Below are 20,481 nucleotides of genomic sequence, written 5' to 3'. Positions count from 1 at the left end.
CCTGTCCTTTTCAAGAATCCACTTCTCCTTACTAGAGCCACAGCACCCGCAACCAGGAAACCAACACATCCTGACACCCTAGAGCCTGAGGTCTCTTCGCTTTCATCAAAGTCTTCCCTGGTATCTTTCATTCACACTCAGGCAGAGAGAACTTGGGGAGAGTGTGTGCCAGAGAGTTGTTGCCTCTGCCCTCTTTTTCCTCATTTGGGACTCATCTTATTAAGAGCTAGATAGTTCCTAAGGCTTCTGGCCTATTTCAGCCAGTGTTAGACAGCTGGTTATGCTACAAAGAGTTCCCAAGATGTGGGGGGAGACAGGTTATAAACCACAATTCTAGGAATTCCTGCCATAGATACCTTCCATGGGATTACCAACAAAGAGGGAGAAGGTGGTAAAATGGGGAAATATCAGACTAGAAGAAGTTTCAAGTTCTATGACGACACTTTAAAGATAGGTTGTGTGACAGCAGTGGTCAGGTCACTTCCTCTATCCTTCAGCTTTTCCAATGGTAAGAAGAAGTTGGATTATTTCAAAGCTGATGTTCTATGACTTCACAAAAGTCAATACGATCTCACAATACGTCTCTAAGGACCAATCCAATGCTGATATTTCATGAGTTTATAATGGAGGGTTCAGTTTTTTATGCTAGTTAAACGGAAAGAAACTCCATTTCTCTCAAAGTCAATATTTTGGGAGAATGATGTCACTTTCGAGCCTCAATTTTCAGATCTATAAAATACAGAAATAAAACAATATGAACCTCATGAACTGGTGGGAGCGAGGGAGCTTCAGAGAGATGCACAACTCTGTAACGACTCACGCCAGAAACCTCTCCAAGGTTCTTTGAAACAGCTCCTGGGTTCAACTCCGCGGAAGGGGCGAGCCCACCCAGCAGACCAGAGAGGGCGGGGCGAGGAGGTTGGCATTGTTCTGGCCCCGCCCCCGCCCCGCCCTAGATATCGCGAGAGGGCGGGCCCGCTTGGCTTCGGCGTCGGCGTCGCTCCGGCGCTGTGGCGCTAGGCCGCCTTCATTCCGCGGGCCACGGATAAAGTGCCGGTGGACAAGGGCGCGCGAAGGGCCGCCAGCCACGCGGGGTCGGCGAGACGCCTGAGCGTCCGAGTCGTGTCGTGACAACGATTCTGGTGGGTGTCTCCGCGACAGCAGGTGCAGCCGCTTCAGCCCCAAGCGGGCTCGGCGGCTGCCTGGCGAGTCTCTGCTCGCGCCCAGCCTTTTCCTTCCTGGACCCAACGCTAAGCAGCGACGCTGAGCCGACCGCCGGAGCGGCGGGCAATGGCGGCCTCGACGGCCTCGCACCGGCCCATCAAGGGGATCTTGAAGAACAAGAGTTCTACGACTTCCTCTATGGTGGCCTCGGCCGAACAGCCCGGCAGGAGTGTTGACGAAGAGCTGAGGTGAGAGCCGCGAGGGACGGCCGCTGGTCGTCCGGGGCAGCCTGGGAAACCCCTCCTTCCCGGCCCGGGCGGCCTCGCCCTCCCCCTGCTGCCGTTGCCGACCCGCAGACCGACCCCGGACCTAGAGTTCGAGTGCGGGCCGGCAGGCGGGGCGGCCCCGTAGGTACGGCCCCGGCGCTGCTCGGGTCTCCCTCCGCCGGCTGGGCAGATGGGTGGAGTGATTTTGAAGTAGGCAGGAGTTGTGGCATTTACTGGGTTTTTCTTTCTCTTTTTTAAAGTATGGACCCATATATAATATTTTTAAAACGTATGTCATGATCTTTGAGCTTTTGGAAACTGGGAATATTAAAGAATCAAACGGAAATTTCAAAGCTTCACCTGTTAGGCATTTATTATTTCTTCACCTCCTAATCGAGTGTCTGAAAGTCCTCAGTAATCAAAAAGTGTGTTTCTTGGCTTGGGTACCCTTTAAGATCTAGTCTCAAGCTAATAAGAGACTCTCCGAAAAAGAGATAATTTCTCCATTTTCCTAATTGCTCTTCTTCCGCAGTCATTCCTTTTTAGGTGAACATTATCAAAAGCATCATGCTACATGCACTCTCTTGGGTCCTGGTTTGTCATTATCTCCGCACTAAAAGAAACCGAAATTTTGCTAGTCCTTGATCTGTATTTAATGGAAAGCTACTTATTGTTAACTGTTTTGCATCGGCAACAAGAGCTTGAGCACTTTCTAGTCTTTGTTCCTCTTGAAAGACATTTAAGCTCGGAACAGTTCTGAAAGTACCAACTTAAAATGATCCAGTGATAGTTTAGTTGCTCTTACATACTTAACACACACGTGTGTGAAAACATGTTGACTCATAGCATTGTATGTAATAGTAAATAATTGAGAACAACCCAAGGTCCATTAAGAAGGACTGGTGAAATATTAATTACGGTACATTAGTATAATGGAAAAAAAAGACCAGCCTTTTAAAAAGAATATAATAGGTGTTAATGCGAAGAGAAAGCTATCCTAGGTGCAGTCAATGGATAACACTGAGTTAGAAGTCCTGGGGGGCTTGGGTGTTTTAAGATAGGAAATTCATAAGGACTCCACATTCTGGAAATGAGCCTTAAGAAAAGTTATTGTTGAAATCTGTGAAGTCATAAAGCTAAAATGAGGATGTTCATGAAAACTTAGAATAGTGGAACTAGGGCACACCTGTTTGAAAGGATCATTTTAGGGCTATAAAAGGAACTACAGCTTAGTGATGGTAAATTTATGGGGATTTGTGTTACCTCGAAGAAATCATTAGGTAGGATCACAGCTCAGAATCATGGCCTTTGGGGGCTTGAAAGAACCTTAATTTGTTTAGCAACTAACTCCCCTACTCCCACCCTCTTGGACTCTCTTATATTCTCCACTTGATTTTCCAACCTCTGGGGTAAGCCACTTCAAATGTTGTAGCTCATGGGATTAGGAAAACAGTGTCGCCAAAAGAAAACAACCTCATCAGCACACAGCTATATCAGGAGGACCAAGATAGTCTTAAAAACAAAAATTATGGAAGGCTTTTCTGTGACTTCAGGATATTCAGCATAGGAATATGATTCTCACTGGCATCTAAGTTATTTAGCTATTCTCCAGTGTGAGCTTCTTTTTGTTTGGCTACCATGTAGCTTGTTATTTTCTTCTATCTTCCTGTGCTTCCTTATCTTCTACTTACTCTCAGCCTTAGCCTGCTGTAATTTCCGGTGGCCCCACTCTGTGTGTTGGCCTCTTTTATGTAATTGACTGGGATTTATCTCCAGATCCTTCTTCCTTGAAAGCCACTATGCTACACTGACTCACCTAAACAGGGCAGCTCCTTTTGCAGTAGCTGCTAGCAGGGCAGGTTCACTTAAAAGGGGCCTTTTTCCAAAGACGGTTGACTTAGATTCACTTGACTAAATAAGAAGGTTACAGTCTTTTCTTCAAAGGAAGCTACCAAACCCTAATTCTTTGAGGTTTATGATGTTTGGTTCTAAGTAGTAAAAGGGGGTGGGTTTTTTCATGATAGGTGTTATATGACTGTAAAGAAACTAATTCTTTTGGTAATAGAGTATACATTAGCATTTATGTCACAGCTCATGCAAACAATATTAGTGACTTTATGAGCGCCTCTTTGAACAGAAACACAGTAAAGTTGAACAAATTTGAAACACATTTTTTGTAGCATTTAATTGAATTACACACAGTATTTTCCCTTTCCATAAAAAGGACTGAAAAGAAATAGCACTTTAAATTACAATGCACTTAAAATTCAGAAACTAATAATAATGTTGGAACCAGAGTATAAGGCAAAAAAATCTCATATTAATGTGGAAACGATTAGGGATCTAAGTCAATTCTTACTATTCTCAATAGGTACATTCTATAAAGTCATCACAAACACTGAATTAGTGAATACTGAACTGTTGCTTCTGGGGGAAAACAGACTTAGTTTCCTGCAAGCTTCTGGTCACAGCGTTTTCATCAACCAATCAATCTATAACCTTTTAAAATTTCTGTTTCTGTTTAAAGATATCTAATAAATATATCGTTGATTCATTCATTTGAACACCTGGCCAGCAGCACTATTAAGTTTATCTAACATATTTTTTCCATGAGACACATAATAGCCTTCTTGGGCTTAGGAACACTAGATAGCACTTAAACACCATCCTCGGCAGCCATTTTGAACAGCCAGTTCACCCAAAAAGCAAAACACATGGTTCTAAATAGACACTTGTTACAGTAAGAGCTAAAACAAAAGGTAAAGTATCGCCCTGTTTAACCTAAGCTGGGAACCTGTGCATAGGGCCACTCAGATATGTCTGAAAGAGACCGAGAAAGCTCCTCAAGTTCTGACTTTGGAGTTAGAGATAAATTTTAGCACAAGTTCCCATTGTGGCTTAGCAAGTTAAGAACCCAGCTAGTATCCACGAGGATTCGAGATCGATCCCTGGCTTTGCTCAGTGCGTTAAGGATCTAGCATTACCCCACGCTGTGGTGTAGGTCACAGATGTGGCTGGGATCCTGTGTTGCTGTGGCTATGGCCAGCAGCTGCAGCTCTGGGAACTGCAAGCCTGGGAATTTACACATGCCCTAAAAAGCAAAAAAAAAAATTAGCAAGCAGACAAATTTGCAAATACACAATCTGCGAATAACCATACCTTTTATCGGTGCCTTTATCATGTAAAATACACTGGTGGCTTCCCTTTTCTGCACAAACCACTCCCCTACCACCCAACACCCCATCAGTTGAGAGAGGATATTATTTAACAGAACATTATATTTAACATAGAAAGGTATTACTAAGGGATTTTTCTTTAAGTCATGAGTTATGTTATTCCAGTGGTCTCTAAACTTTTTGATTGTGTGTCTTTTTAGTAGGAAGAAATTGAAATATGTTCCAAATATGTTCATTAATGTTTTATATACATATACTATTACTGTTAGATAATACATCTCAAGGTTCAGTATACACTTAATGCCATATTTTGAATAGTCTTTAGAATTTTTTAAATACAGTTCTTGTCAAACCATCTTTTTTTTTAATGTCTTAGTGCTGTTATTTTTTTTCTCTTTATACTTTGCATTGGTACTGTTATCTTCAATGATTGGTTTCTTCAGGTACCACTTTTTTTTTTTTTTTTTTGTCTTTTTTGTTGTTGTTGTTGTTGTTGTTGATGTTGTTGCTATTTCTTGGGCCGCTCCCGCGGCGTATGGAGGTTCCCAGGCTAGGGGTTGAATCGGAGCTGTAGCCACCGGCCTACGCCAGAGGCACAGCAACGCGGGATCCGAGCCGCGTCTGCAACCTGCACCACAGCTCACGGCAACGTCGGATCGTTAACCCACTGAGCAAGGGCAGGGACCGAACCCGCAACCTCATGGTTCCTAGTCGGATTCGTTAACATTAACCACTCCGCCACGACGGGAACTCCAGGTACCACTTTTTGAGGGCTAGTTCAATTAAAACTGGATAGAATCTGTAATCCATATTATTAGGCATTGACAATCTCAGTATATTCCAGCACACTGCTCAACTAATTAGCTTTTTTTTTTTAAAGGGCCTCACCTGTGGAAGTTCCCAGGCCAGGGCTTGAATCCAAGCTGCAGCTGCAGCTGCCAGCCTACGCCATAGCCATAGCAACGTGGGATCCAAGCTGCATCTTTGACCTACACCACAGCTCACAGCAACGCCAGATGCTTAAAGCACTGATCGAGGCCAGGGATTGAACCCGTATCCTCATAGATACTAGTTGGCTTCGTTACTGCAGAGCCACAATGGGAATGCCCATTGCCCACTGTCATCCCTATGATTGTGGAATTCCCATTCCTTCTGGATATTTTGAATATAGTGAACAATGTGTGAAGGTCAGACATAACAGATCTAATGAGTAGATATGTGTATTTCATCAAAAACAAGATACTGTTGATTCTGAGATGCACCATGATTTATGTAGCACCAAGGAAAAAAAAAATACTGCCTGTAAGACACCATCCATTTTAAGATATATTCTGTTTTCAGAAATATTAAAGTGAGAAAAATGTGTGCTTGGAATTGTTGAAATATGATAGTAAGTGTCACTAAAGCCTATTTTATGAGAAGTGTTAAAGGTTTGTGATTAATCTGGGGCCACATTGCCTAGGTTCAGAGCCTGTTTGCTGCTACTTTTTTTTTTTTGGGGTCTTTTAGGGCTGAACCCGCAGCATATAGAGGTTCCCAGGCTAGGGGTCGAATCTGAGCTACAACTGCCAGCCTTCACCACAGCTGGCATCTGCAGCCTACACTACAGCTCATGGCAACACCAGATCCTTAACCCACTGTGCGAGGCCTGGGATGGAACCTTCGTCCTTATGGATACTAGTCAGATTCATTTCTGCTGAGCCAGGACAGGAACTCCCCTGTTTGCTACTTATTAATTCTGTGACTTACCATGAGTTATTCATGATATCCCTACCTAGTTTAATTATTAAATGAGTTACTAAATGTAAAGTGTTTAATCCAGTACCTCACCCTCAAGTGTAGTCTTATTCAAATAAAAATATAGGGATCTAATTTTCTCCACATCTTAGGGGGTCGTTTTACACAGCATGCTTTGGAGTCACTATATTCAATTCAAATTTTGTAGTAGTTTTAGGTAATATAGGCAAATTCTGCTTGGAAAAATTGTGCTTGAATTAATTTCCTTTAATTTAATTTAATTTAATTTTATTTTATTATTTTTTTTTTTTTGTCTTTTTTTTGCTATTTCTTGGGCCGCTCCCGCGGCATATGGAGGTTCCCAGGCTAGGGGTCAAATCGGAGCTGTAGCCACTGGCCTACGCCAGAGCCACAGCAACGCGGGATCCGAGCCGCGTCTGCAACCTACACCACAGCTCACGGCAATGCCGGATCATTAACCCACTGAGCAGGGGCAGGGACCGAACCCGCAACCTCACGGTTCCTAGTCGGATTCGTTAACCACTGCACCATGACGGGAACTCCCTTCAATTTTATATAAGCATGCTTCAGCTTTATCTTTTTCTGCCTATAAGGGGATTTGGAAAAATGTCACGGGTTCACTGAACAAAAATTTCCAAAAGTGACCTTTTCTTTACTAATTGCTTTTATTGTTAAGTCTTAATTAACTGTTAAGCACTTTAATTGTTCAAGCTTCAAATTCTTGTAGTTTGTCAACCTATGTAAGTTGAATCTTCATTTAAGAAAGAACCATTTCTTGAAATGTGTGGTTAAAGTTTAACACATTGAAGCAAAATCTTGCATCCCACTCCAGGCTTGGCTAAAATTGTAAAAAAGAGCAGTTCACAAGCAATAAGAAGTATGAGCAGGCCTTTGAGAAATCATAGGGGCTATCAAAGCAAAAGTGAGAAGCTGTAACTTTTTCTGGTGCAGATCTAGGCTGCTGGGATAGGGCGGGAAACCATCACCCGAGAGAGAGCGGGAAGCTGAAACCAGCACGTGCTTTCACCCTTACAGCAGATGTTCATGTAAGTGGCAGTGCCCCTGTTTTTTGTAGGTGGAAGTAATGACCCAAGGAAAATTCACACAAACAAATTGTGATAGTATTGGTATTAAACTTAAATTCACTCCTAGGGTTTTGTTACTCAGCTGATGTGTTAATTCTACCTAAACTTAAGATATGCTAATTTCCATATCCGTTGCCCTCTGCTCAGTTTCTTCTACTTCATTGCGGTCCTCCTAAGAATTCCTAGCATTCTTTGCAGTCTATGCCCTTATTTAAATTCATGGTTTTACGGGATACTTATCTTCTTTGGATCTTGGCAATTGTAAGGATTTCTTTTTCTCTTAGTATTGTGTTGAGGAAGTGGACTGAAGCTTTGGGTATATAAAATATTAATTCTGTTTAGAGTGGGGGATTAAATGGCAAGCTAACTAGGAAAAAAATGGGTTATATATAATGTTTTATGTAACATGGTTTTTACCATACGTATGTATATCTTTGAGTTATATGTAATGTAACTTAAACCTTCTAATAAATTTGAGTTTTTTACATTTATGTAGAGAAAAAGAACTCAAATTAATGAGGATGTTTCTAATAGATAAAGGATGTCAGCATAATTCATATAAGGAAAGTAAAATAACAAGCATTTTTCGTATTATTTACTAGGTAGTGAGCAGAGAAACACAGAACAGGTTTAAATTCCACCTTATACCTGCTCAGGTGGAAAAAACACACAGATACACACCCAGTCCTGGCAAAGTTTTGGTAGTTATTTGGGAACATTACAAATTCTTTTTAAAAAGCTATGTGGTGACATGGAGTGAACTATAAAGCTCTTGATAAATTTAACCCAGATATGCTTGTCCTAGCAAATTGTCCTAAAAACATCATTGACTAGACTATGCACAAGTAGAAGTTCCTGTCATGGCTCCATGGAAAGGAATCTGACTAGCATCCACGAGGACGCAGGTTCAATCCTTGCCTCACTCGGGTTAAAGATCTGGCCTTGCCATGAGCTGTGGTGTAGGCCGGCAGCTACAGCTCCAGTTTGACCCCCTAGCCTGGGTACTTCCACATGCCTTGGGTGTGACCCTAAAAGACAAAAAAAAAAAAAGAATATGCACAAACATTCATTTCTGCTTTATTTATTTATTTATTTATTTATTTTTGCTTTTTAGGGCCACACCTGCGGCATATGAAAGTTCTTAGGCTAGGGGTCAAATCAGAGCTGCAGCTGCTGGCCTGTGCCACAGCCACAGCAACATGAGATCCGAGCTAGCCTACATAACAGCTCAGGGCAACGCTGGATCCTCAACCCACTGAGTGAGGCCAGGGATTGAACCCGAAACCTCATGGCTACTAGTCTGGTTCATTACTGCTGAATGAACTCTCCATTTCTGCTTTACTTTAAATAGGAAAACAATTGATTCAATCTAAAAAACTAACATTAAAAAAAACTAACATTAGGTGTTAGATATTTAGATTGAATATTATGCACATAGTATTAAAGAAGTGAAGACTAGAAAATACAAGCAGCTTATGATAAAATACATTTATTGATAGCTTCTGTATCAGTAGATGTATTTTTATATATACTAATAGCTTGTGTGTTTTTTTTCATATGTGTTATACAGAGTGGAAAGAACATACAGAAATCAAAATTATTAATGGGTTAAAGTGCTTTGATTGTGATTATTAAATTTTATCTCCAATTTTAAGAAAATAGCCTCTCTGGAGTTCCCACTGTGGTTCAGTGGGTTAAAAATCCAGCTGCATCAGCTTGGGTCACTGTGGAGGTGCGGTTTGATCCCTGGCCTGGTGCAGTGCATTAAAGATCTGGCATTGCTACAGCTGCAGCATACATCACAACCGTGGCTTGGATTCAGTCACTGACCCAGGAACTTCCGTATGCTGTGGTGCAGCCATAAAAGTGAAAAATAAATAAATAAATAAATAAATCATTTCTTCTTGTATCCTACAGTTCTTTTTCTTCCATAATTATCTCACAAAACAGATTAACAAGGGTGTTGGGGACAGGGACTACCCTTTTAACTCCAATGGGCTATCTTCATTCTTCTATCTTGATGATGAATTGTCATTTTTAATTCAATGTTGTTAACATCATTTAGGAAATATATTTGTTTTACTTTAAGATTAGGAAGCACCTGAAGTTCCCGTTGTGGCACAGTGGTTAACGAATCCGACTAGGAACCACGAGGTTGTGGGTTCAATCCCTGGCCTTGCTCAGTGGGTTAAGGATCTGGCATTGCCGTGAGCTGTGGTGTAGGTTGCAGACGCGGCTCGGATCCCACGTTGCTGTGGCTCTGGCGTATGCCGGCGGCTACAGCTGCAGTTAGACCCCTAGCTTGGGAACCTCCATATGCCGCAGGAGTGGCCCTAGAAAAGGCAAAAAGGCAAAAAGACCAAAAAAAAAAAGATTAGGAAGTACCCAACAAAATCATTTATTTTATATATATTTATTTCTTAAATTTTATTGTGAAGTTTCTGTTGTGGCTCAGCTGGTTAAGAACCTGACATGGTGTCTATGAGGATTGCGGGTTTGATCCCTGGCCTCACTCAGTGGTGCAAGAATCTGTTGTTGCTGCAAGCTGTGGTATGGCAAAAGAAAAAAATATTTTATTGTGATATAGTATACATATAGAAAAGTGTGTTAAATGTAATTTTAAAGCTAAAGGGATAATTCTAAAACAAAGGCCTCTGTAAGTACCATCCTAGTGAAGAAAGGAGTGTTTCCATCACCTCAGAAATGTCTCCTGCTCTTTCTAGTCACAGTCTCCTTCCCTGTAACATAATCACTGTCCTGACTTTTTTTTTCTTAACAGCCTCCCCTGTGGCATATGCTAATGCCCAGGCTAGGGATTTTATTGGAGCTGCAGGCGTATGCCACAGCCACGGCAACACTGGATCCTTAACCTACTGAGTGAGGCCAGGGATTGAACCCACATCCTCACAGACAACATCAGGTCCTTAACCCGCTGAGCCACAAAGGGAACTCCTGTCCTGACTTTTATGGTAATCCCCTAAGTATATATCCCTACACGCTTGAGTTTTTATCTGCCTTTGAAGTTTATATAGAGATGTGCTAGTTATCTTTTAATATCTTTTTTTGAAATTTTATTTATTTTTTACAGAATAAAATACATATATTTAAACACAATTACATTCACACAGATTATTATATCATGACTCTTAAGAAAGAGATTAAGTGACTCCCTCTGGAGAAGTGGAATGGAAAATATGCTGAGACAAATATGAAATTTATTCTATACTTTATCCCATTTTGTATGGCTTTCATCTTTACTATTTAATATTATCTATTAATTTCAATTTTTCTTTAAAAATTAGCATTATATTAAAATTGTCTATATTATGCAACTAAAGTTTATAAAGAAGAAAGCCTTTACCATTAAATATTTTACATAGCATGATAAAAAGAATAACTTAAATAATAATAAAAATAATACAGCCTCTGAAAATAAGTAAAATATAAAATGCATAAATTGGTTAAAAAATAGTGTAAATATATAAATATGTCCTCACAATTTGTTACATCTTATTGATTCTTATTGATTCTTCAATATAGGCATTACACCATTCTAGGTGATGTGATGAACAAGACGTTATAGACTTTACATTGTACCATGGAGGGAAATGGTTATTAATAATACAATTGTAGAACTGTATTATTTAATTGTACAGTGGCATTTTTTAATTATAATTATCATAAATTCTTTGATGGAGAGGAAATCAGAATCAGATCTAAGAAGACTTCAGCATTCCAAGAATGATGTCAAATGACCCCCTTCATGGTGGATTATGCACTTATTTACTATGAGATATATTTCTTCTCCAGAGTTTCCTTGTTTGTGTATCAATTGTAGATTTTTGGTGTGCAGTTATTCTGAAGTTTTGATATGAGTCTATATGTATATGAGATTGTTTTAAGTTGTTGTTCTCTTAATTGCAAGTTCATCTCCAGTGTCCTGCATTTGTACCCACCTCTTCTCATGATTTCTGATTTTGGTGGTATAATTGTGCATGGATGATTTCGTATCTTTACTATATATATACCTTTACTGGTGAGCCTTGTCATTTGTGGAATTTTTGTTTCCTGTTGCTCTCTTTTCTTTTCTGCCTAGAGAAGTTCCTTTAGTATTTGTTGTAAGGCTGGTTTAGTGTTGCTGAATTCTCTCAGCTTTTGCTTATCTTTGAAGGTTTTGACTTCTCCTTCAAATCTGAATGAGAGCCTTACTGGGTAGAGTAATCTTGGTTGGAGGTTTTTTCCTTTCATCACATGAAGTATATCATGCCACTCCCTTCTGGCCTGTAGAGTTTCTGCTGAAAAATCTGCTGATAACCTTATCAGGGTTCCCTTGTATGTTACTTGTTTCTTTTCCCTAGCTGTTTTCAAGATTTTCTCTTTGTCTTTAATTTTGGTCAGTTTGATTAATGTGTGTCTCAGTGTATTCCTCCTTGGGTTTATTTTATATGGTACTCATTGTGCTTCCTGGATTTTAGTGAGTGGTTCCTTTCCTATGTTAGGGAAGTTTTTGGCTGTTATCTCTTGGAATATTTTTTCTGTCTCCTTCTCTCTCTCTTCTCCTTCTGGCACCCCTATATTACAGATGTTGGAGCTTTTAACATTGTCCCAGAGTTCTCTGAGACTCTCTTCATTTGTTTTCAATCTTTTTTCTCTTTTCTGTTCTGCATCCGTAATTTCTTCTAATCTGTCCTCCACCTCGCTTATTCGTTCTTCTGCCTCCTGTATTCTGCTGTTAGCTGCTTCTAGTGAGTTTTTTTATTTCAGTTATTGTATTTTGCATCTCTTCTTGTTTAAGTTTTTTTTTTTTTTTTTTTTGCCACTTCTTGGGCCGCTCCCACGGCATATGGAGGTTCCCAGGCTAGGGGTCAAATCGGAGCTGTAGCCACTGGCCTACGCCAGAGCCACAGCAACACGGGATCCGAGCCACATATGCAACCTACACCACAGCTCACAGCAACGCTGGATCCTTAACCCACTGAGCAAGGGCAGGGATCGAACCCACAACCTCATGGTTCCTAGTTGGATTCGTTAACCACTGCTCCACGACAGGAACTCCCCTTGTTTAAGTTTTATATCTTGTATCTCTTTGCTCAGTGTTTCCTGTAAGTTATCCATCTTTGCCTCCAGTTTATTTTTGATGTCTTGCATCATCTTCAGGATCAACAATCTAAAGTCTTTTTCCTGGAGGCTGATTTTCTGGGGTTATGGTCCTCTGTCTTTCAATTTTTATAGGTTTTTGGTGTGGTGACCTTTTTACTGATAATAGAGTTGTAGCCTCTCTTACTTCTGGTGTCTGCCCCCCTTGTGGCTGAATTCAGTGTGGGGGCTTGCTGTAGGCTTCCTGATGGAAGGGGCTGATGCCTGGTAGGTGGAGCTGATTCTAATCCCTCTGGTGGGTGGGGCTTAGTCTCTGGATGGGATTAGAGGTGGCTGTGTGCCTGAGGGGTCTTTAGGCAGCCTGTTTACTGAGGGGCGGGGCTGTGATCCCACCGGGATTGTTGTTTGCCCTGGGGCTTCTCAGGGCTGACTGATGGGTGGGGCCACATTATCCCAAAATGTCCACCTCCAGAGAAAGGCAGCTGCTGAATATTCCTGAGAGCTTTGCTTTCAATGTCTGTCCCTCACAACAAGCCACATTCACCCCTGTTTTCCCAGGATGTCGTCCAAGAGCTGCAGTCAGGTTTGACCCAGATTCCTATGGAGACCTTGCTCTGCCCTGGGATTCAGTGCACGTGAAAGTCCATGTGTGCCTTTTAAGAATGGGGTCTCTGTTTCCCCCAGTCCTGTGGAGCTCCTGTGCACAAGCCCCACTGGCCTTCAATGCCATATGCTCTGGGGGCTCCTTCTCCCAGTGCCCGATCCCCACAGTTGAGGGTTTGTCGTGGGGCTCAGAACTCTCACTCCTGTAGGTGAGTCTCTGTGAACCAGTTAGTTTTCAGTCTGTGGAGCTTCCCACCCCGGAGGTATGGGGTTGTTTATATCGTGAAGTCAAGTCGCCCCTCCTACCTTGTGATGTGGCCTCCTCTTTTTCTTCTGGAGTAGGGTATCTTTTTTAAGGTTTCTGGTCCATTTGGGTGGAGATTGCTCAGCCTTTAGTTGTGAATTTTGTTGTTTTTAGGATAGAAGTTGAGCTCCAGTCCTTCTATTCGCCATCTTAATCCTCTCTCCCCTCTTTTAATATCTTTAATAGGAAATCTTATTAGGACTATTTGTTAATACAGCTTTTATGAAATTTTTACCTGTGCTTTTGTTTCTGATTCAGACTTAATTCTGGCTTCTCATTTCAGAGGCATTGCCAATACTTCTCTTAAAACTTGTCTGTGTCTTTAATTATCCTAATCAGAAGCTTCCTGATCATTTCTGCTATCTGAAATCTTTAGAAGTATATCTCTTTTCACTGTCGGTTTCCTCACATAGGATATGACCATGGGTAGACCTAATCATTTACTTTCTAAATTTATAGAAATTAGTAGAAAATAGAAGTATTTAGCAAAATACCTGAAACTGTAGATTTAATCAAATAGAATACTGATTGCTTCTTAGAAAAACTCATTCTATAGAAAATTATAAATTTTTCAAAATCATTTAAATTTTGAATCTTGCAGAGCAATCGCAGAAAGCATTCAGTACAAAAGCAATTTAAACATCTTTTCAGAATGCCCTATCTCAAACCATTCTCCCCATTGCTAAGTGATATATAGTTTTAGGACTTTTAATAAAACTTTAGATTTAAAAATCATAAAAACTCCATTTTATTATAATTTACATGTAGAGTAAATATCACCCAAGAGAGAATGTGTGTTGAACTTGACTGTAGTAACAGTAATGAAGCATAACAATATATACTGACAAAATTTAAGTTTGATTAGTTGGAAATTCAGATGAGTACCATGCCGAATGAATAAAACAGTTGTTTAAAGAAGAAATTTTATTTCTGTTCTATAAATTGAGTCATTATTTTTAGCTTCTCATAAGCTCTTAAGATTTTGACTTTTTCCTGAAGACATTAAATAAGCCATTAACAGAAAAAATAGTGTTTGAGTGAGTCCACTTATATGAGATAGCTAGAGTGGTCATAGATACAGAAAATGGAATGGTTGTTGCTGAGAAGTGGGAGTAGCAGATTAGTGTTCAATGGGCACAGAGTTTTAGTTGGGGAAGATGAAAAAGTTACAGAGATGGATATTGGTGATGGTTGCACAGTAATATAAGTGTATTTAGTGTCACAGCTATACATTTAAAAATTGTTAAAATGGTGAATTTTATGGTATGTATATTTTATAGCAATAAAAATATGAAGGAAAAAGGTGCTTAGTCTTAAATGGGGACACTGTGGGCCCTTTTGGGTAGAAAGCAAGAGAACATAAAGTCAGGCTCACCTGCCACGAGTGGGCACATACGATTTTTAAGGTGACTCAACATGGAGAAGAGATAATGATATTAAATTTTTAAGTATGTCATTCTTCAGGAGCATTTCAGGATCTGAGAATTGGTAGATTTAGAAATTGAAGATATCTGCATTAAAACTTCACCAATGTGGAGCAGATATGGAGAGAATGATTTGAATCTGTGTAAAATCAACATTAATTCTTTTGAAAGTAGTTTTATTTTCAAGTATATAACCAAGTTATACATTGTATATGTAACAGAATATTGTTGACTGGCAGAGAGGTCTTTGATGTGCTTTTAAATGAGTAGATAAACGTTTAATTATGGAGCACCGTAATAGTTGTATAAGTATTTTGTTAAATGGATATTGATGGATGTTCATAAAGCACTTACAAAGCATTTCTGTTTCTCTTAAGTAAATTTATCCCAGGTGATCTGAATACATCATTTCTCAGCAAACAATTATTTTTCTAGATTAAAAAAATCTAAGCTATAATTATGTGTACAACCTAAGTCTTTATTAATGGTATTTGAATTTAATGAGGTTTTCCTGATTCTTTTGATTGTTGTGAACACTGCTAAAAAAAATTAGGCCAAGGAAAATACTTCTGTTGTGTTTTTTTAATCAAACTATTAAAATTTTATAGTTGATCCCAAATCCTTAACTACTGCAATCAGGCAATGTGTCAATTCCATTTTTTGCTGTATTCTATAGGCCAGATGAAGATTAAATGCATAATATTTTTTGAATGCCTGGTGAAGAATCTGAATACCCCTCCTTATCCATAGGTTCCACATCCTCAGATACAAACAACCATGGATAAAAAAAATTTCAGAAAGTCTCAAAAAACAAAGCTTGAATTTGCTGTGTGCTGGCAACTACTTGTATAGCATTTATGTTGTATTTACAGCTACTTACATGCCATTTACATTGTATTAGGTATTATAAGTAATCTAGAGATAATTTATACAGGAGGATATGTGGAGGTTATATGCATATACTATGCCATTTTATAGAAAAGATTTGAGCATCCTTGGATTTTGGTATCTTCGCAGGTCCTGGAACCAATCCCCTGAGGATACCGAGGGAAAACTGTGATGTGTTTTAATGTGTGGGCACTAAGTATGCTATAAAGTATTTACTGACATTTTATTATAGTTATAGCTTTTACGCAAGTCAGTTTCTATTCCAAGAACATAGATGTAAAAATAGAAGTCAGATAGAAATTGAAATACGAGATTTGGATGTTTGTGAATTTTAGGTGTGTACATGTTTTTAATCTTTCACTACATTGAGGAAATTTTTTTTCTCTTTCTTTTAGTAAAAAATCCCAGAAGTGGGATGAAATGAACATCCTGGCGACATATCATCCAGCAGACAAAGACTATGGTTTAATGAAAATAGATGAACCTAGCACTCCTTACCATAGGTAATATTTTGTAGAAACCTTTCCTTTTTTGACTTGTTTCCATTTTGCATTTGACATGAGCTTCTGTATAACAGATGATTTGAATCTTTGTTTTTAATAGAAAGGAAAATGAAAATTGGGCTTGTTTGCTTTCTAAGTAGGTATCAGGGGCTTATGGATTCTCTTTGCAAAAAAAAAAAAAAAGTAACTACATATATGGTAACTCATTTTTAACCTTTTCAAAGGTCCTGGATATTTCTATGGTTTCATGTCTTTTTTTTTTGGCTGCATTAGCAGCATGTGGAAGTTCCCAGGCCAGGCATCCAACCTGTGCCACAGCAGATCCTTAACCTGCTGAGCCACCAAGGAACTTTCCCATGTTCTTATTAACTCACATGATATTATAGTTCATATAATTGCATTGTAATGGTTGGCAGTTTTGAGTCTTCCACAATTTCTTTTTGGCTGAGTCCACAGTGTGGAAGTTCCCAGGCCAGGAATTGAACCTGTGCCATAGCAACCTGAGCCACAGCAGTGACAGTGTTGGATGGATCCTTAACCTGTTGCACCACAAGAGAACTCCCACAGTTTTTTTTAATGCATTGAAAAATGATAGTGTGTGGCAGTAGTTACTATGAAGACAAAAATAATGCACCAATAAATACGAGAGGATGGAGATTCTAAATAAGAAGAAATAACCTAATTCAGATCATGTCCTAGACTGTGTTGAAAAAATACAGATTTTCAAGACCGAAAAATCTTATATTTGTCATTGAAGTAAGACAATATAAATACAGAAATTACTATTAGGTAAAGAAATTCTGTTTTAAGTCAACAGAGGAAACTTTGGAAGGTAATGAATTAACTTCATCGTAGCAAAAACAGTAAAAACAAGAATAAACGTGAAGATCTTGACAAGGGGAGGCGTTCCTGTTATGGCTCAGCAGGTTAAGAACCCAGCTAGTATCCATGTAGATACAGGTTCAATCCCTGGCCTTGCTCAGTGAGTTAAGGATCTGGCATTGCTCCAAGCTGTGTTGTAGGTTGCAGATGTGGCTCAGATTTGGCATTGCTGTGGCTGTGGTATAGGCTGCAGCCACAGCTCCAATTCAGTTCAAAACCCCTAGCCCAGAACCTTATGTATGCCATGTACTAGTGGAAAAAAAAAAAAAGCTACAAAAAAGAAAAAAAAGGAAAGAAAGAAAAAGAATATGACAAGGGGAGTAAGAAATAATGAAATAGGTGATATAGATACTGAAACTCAGTACTAATAAAACTTGAGGGAAGAAATAGATACAGCATTTATGTAAATGATTTTTTTTTTCTTTTTAGGGTGGCACTGCGGCGTATGGAGATTCCCAGGCTCAGGGTTGAATTGGAGCTGCAGCGGCTGGGCCCAGCCCCAGCCACAGCACTGGGATACTAGCCGCATCTGTGACCTACATACATCACAGCTCAAAGCAGCGCCACATCCTTAACCCACTGATGGAGGCCAGGAATTGAACCTGCTTCCTCATGAATACTAGTTGGGTTCATTACCACTGAGCCATGACAAGAACTCTGAAAATGATTCTTATTTTTCTTCTAAGTCATGGATATATACTTTAAAACATATCCTAAAACTTCTGTTATACCAGAAGCCAAAGTCAGTGCTTGCTTTCTTTTCAGTAAAGGTAGTAGACATCCTTATCTGTGTTGGTTGGAGATAACCATCCTAAAAAAATTAAGATCAAATATGATTCAAAAAAGTACCTGTTGCCATTATTTTAAACTGTTTATATTTTAAAATAAATATAACAATTTTTGCATTTATGTGGGGAGCAGATTTTTCATTAGAAGGCAGATTGGGAAAGCTAAATAGCTTTTAAACTTCCTCAGGCCTTAGGATCTAATTTTGTTATTTTACCTAACCTGTGTCTACATAGATTATTTGTCTCTTACCTTCAGGTTGATGTACAAATACACATTCTAAAACCATACAAGGGTTTTTTTTGCATTATTTATTCCCTCCCATTGGATAGACTAATTGAAGTGTGTTTCCCCTACCCCCCCCCCCGATTATTCAGGTTTTCAGTATTTATGTATTTTTTCTTTTTTAATCATAGAAGACCTTTTTATTTTTTTTGTTTGTTTGTTTATTTATTTGTCTTTTTGCCTTTTCTTGAGCCGCTCCAGCGGCATATGGAGATTCCCAGGCTAGGGGTCTAATAGGAGCTGTAGCCGCCGGCCTACACCAGAGCCACAGCAACGTGGGATCCGAGCTGTGTCTGCAACCTACACCACAGCTCACGGCAACGCCAGATCCTTAACCCGCTGAGCAAGGGCAGGGACCGAACCCGCAACCTCATGGTTCCTGGTCGGATTCGTTAACCACTGAGCCATGACGGGAACTCCTAGAAGGCCTTTTTAAAATTGATGCTTTACTTTTAAATATTTGCATTGAATAGAAACTATTTAAAATTAAACTTCAAAGATGATGGTAGAGTCATAAATATATTGATAATTTTAGTCAGTAGAATTTTGTTTCTCTACCTCTTTTTTCTACTTGAAAAATTGTAGTTCAGGTATTAATTTATAATATGCTTGTCATCCTAGTATGGTGGGTGATGATGAAGATGCATTGAGTGACTCAGAAACCACTGAAGCCCTGTCCCCAGATATCTTAGCTAAGAAGTAAGTATTGATGATTATAAAGCATTTCCCTCATGCTGTTTTTAATTGTGCAGAGTTAAAGGCATCTTACTTTACTTGTATAAGTGTACATAAAAACAATGTGCTAAAATGAAGTTTATATAGATTTTTCATTGCAACTTTTATAGTCTTATTTCTAGGTTAAGATCAAGGTATGTAGAGGGCAGAACCTGGCACACAAATTCCCTATGTCATTTCCCCAGCAGGGGGAAGGTGTTGTTTGTTGGTTTTAATATCCTCCCACCCGGGTTTTTAAGATGGAAGTGAGAAAGGCAAAAATAAGTTGAAGAAGAAAACTATTCCTTTTCTGTTCATTGATTCTGCTACTTTCCACTCTTCCTGTTGTTTATTGGTTTCTATACCCATTCCAACTCTTTTTTTTTCTTCATCAGGTTAAAGCCAGCATATTCATGATATATAGGTGTTTTTATGAGACTCAAAAATTGAATAAGACCCACAACTAATAAGCTTATCATTGTGTTGATTTCTTTGTAAATTATTGTTGTACATAGATTAATTGCTGCTGAAGGCGCAGAGCCGAAGTACCGGGTTCATGAACAAGAAAGTAGTGGAGATGAGGATACTGACCTCTCACCTGAAGAACAAGGTAGGTTATTCTTTTACTGTTCTTAGCATTATGCTAATAATTTTTGCTAAAATAAATCCATTATTTGAAAGATTATCAAGTGATTTTCCTTTTGAGGAAGTGGATGGTGGGATATTAGGGAGCAACATTTTTATAATTCAGATTCTGTTTGTGTGGGTTTATTGTATAATAAGTTTTGTCCCCCTGGTTTCAAGAAAATTAATTATATTGGAGTTCCTTGGTGGCTTAGCTAGTTAAGGATCCAGCATTGTCACTGCTATGGCATGGGTTACACTCTGTTGTGTAAGCATAGCCAAAAAAAAAGAGAAAACTGTAGGTATTCATTTCTTTGTACCAAGCATTTACTCTATACCAGGAAGATGCTTAGTGAATATTTATTTAAATGTTTAGAGTCATTTAGTGTTTGGATGATCTTAAAGCGGATAGCAGTGAGACCTAATTTCCCATTTGCTTATGCTTTTTCTATATTAAGACAGTGGTGACACCAAATAAATCAAGATGGTCAGACTTGGAGTAAATTTTTTTATTAGGTCCCATTGAACAAAACAGTAGTGTCATAGGAAAGGAGATAAAGATAACCCTCTAAACAACGATAGAAGAGGCTCTTTTAGCCATTATGGGGCATACATAGTTAAGGCATTGCTACCTATTCATTGTTTCTGTTTTTACAAGTAATAATGGTTATCTGCAGAGGTAAGGAAAGAAGGAAGATATTTTACCTTCTTGCTTTTTTTGAGCATTTTGAACCGTGTGAACGTATAATCTCAAGAATTAGGAGTTCCTGTTGTGACTCAGAGGGTTAAGGACCTGATGTTGTCTCTGTGAGGATGCAGGTTTGATCCCTGGCCTTGCTCAGTGGGTTAAGGATCTGTCATTGTCACAAGCTGTAGCATAGGTTGCACGTGTGGCTGTGGCATAGGCTGCAGCTACAGCTCC

General features: G+C 39.3%; 1 protein-coding gene and 1 pseudogene across 1 annotated transcript in view; both read left to right on the top strand.

Moving 5' to 3' along the window:
• The first annotated feature begins 990 nt into the window (after window positions 1-990).
• The window catches only part of PPP1R2 (protein phosphatase 1 regulatory inhibitor subunit 2), a 29,024-nt gene continuing 9,533 nt past the window's right edge, over window positions 991-20,481 (top strand). The window contains exons 1-4 of the mRNA XM_021070085.2: window positions 991-1,412; window positions 16,161-16,268; window positions 18,843-18,920; window positions 19,451-19,545. Coding sequence (XP_020925744.1) covers window positions 1,291-1,412; window positions 16,161-16,268; window positions 18,843-18,920; window positions 19,451-19,545 — 403 coding nt within the window. The 5' untranslated portion in view covers window positions 991-1,290. The remainder of the gene's footprint in view (window positions 1,413-16,160; window positions 16,269-18,842; window positions 18,921-19,450; window positions 19,546-20,481) is intronic.
• On the top strand, window positions 20,097-20,213 carry LOC146397681 (U6atac minor spliceosomal RNA; annotated as a pseudogene).

This window comes from Sus scrofa, chromosome 13 (genome assembly GCF_054392235.1).
Source record: "Sus scrofa isolate SSC_HxYL_T2T_F1_AM1 chromosome 13, Sscrofa_HxYL_maternal_Yorkshire_Landrace_v2.0, whole genome shotgun sequence".
Lineage (NCBI taxonomy): Eukaryota > Metazoa > Chordata > Mammalia > Artiodactyla > Suidae > Sus > Sus scrofa.
The sequence above is the reverse complement of the archived record's forward strand: the minus strand, read 5'-3'. Positions and strand labels throughout refer to the sequence as shown.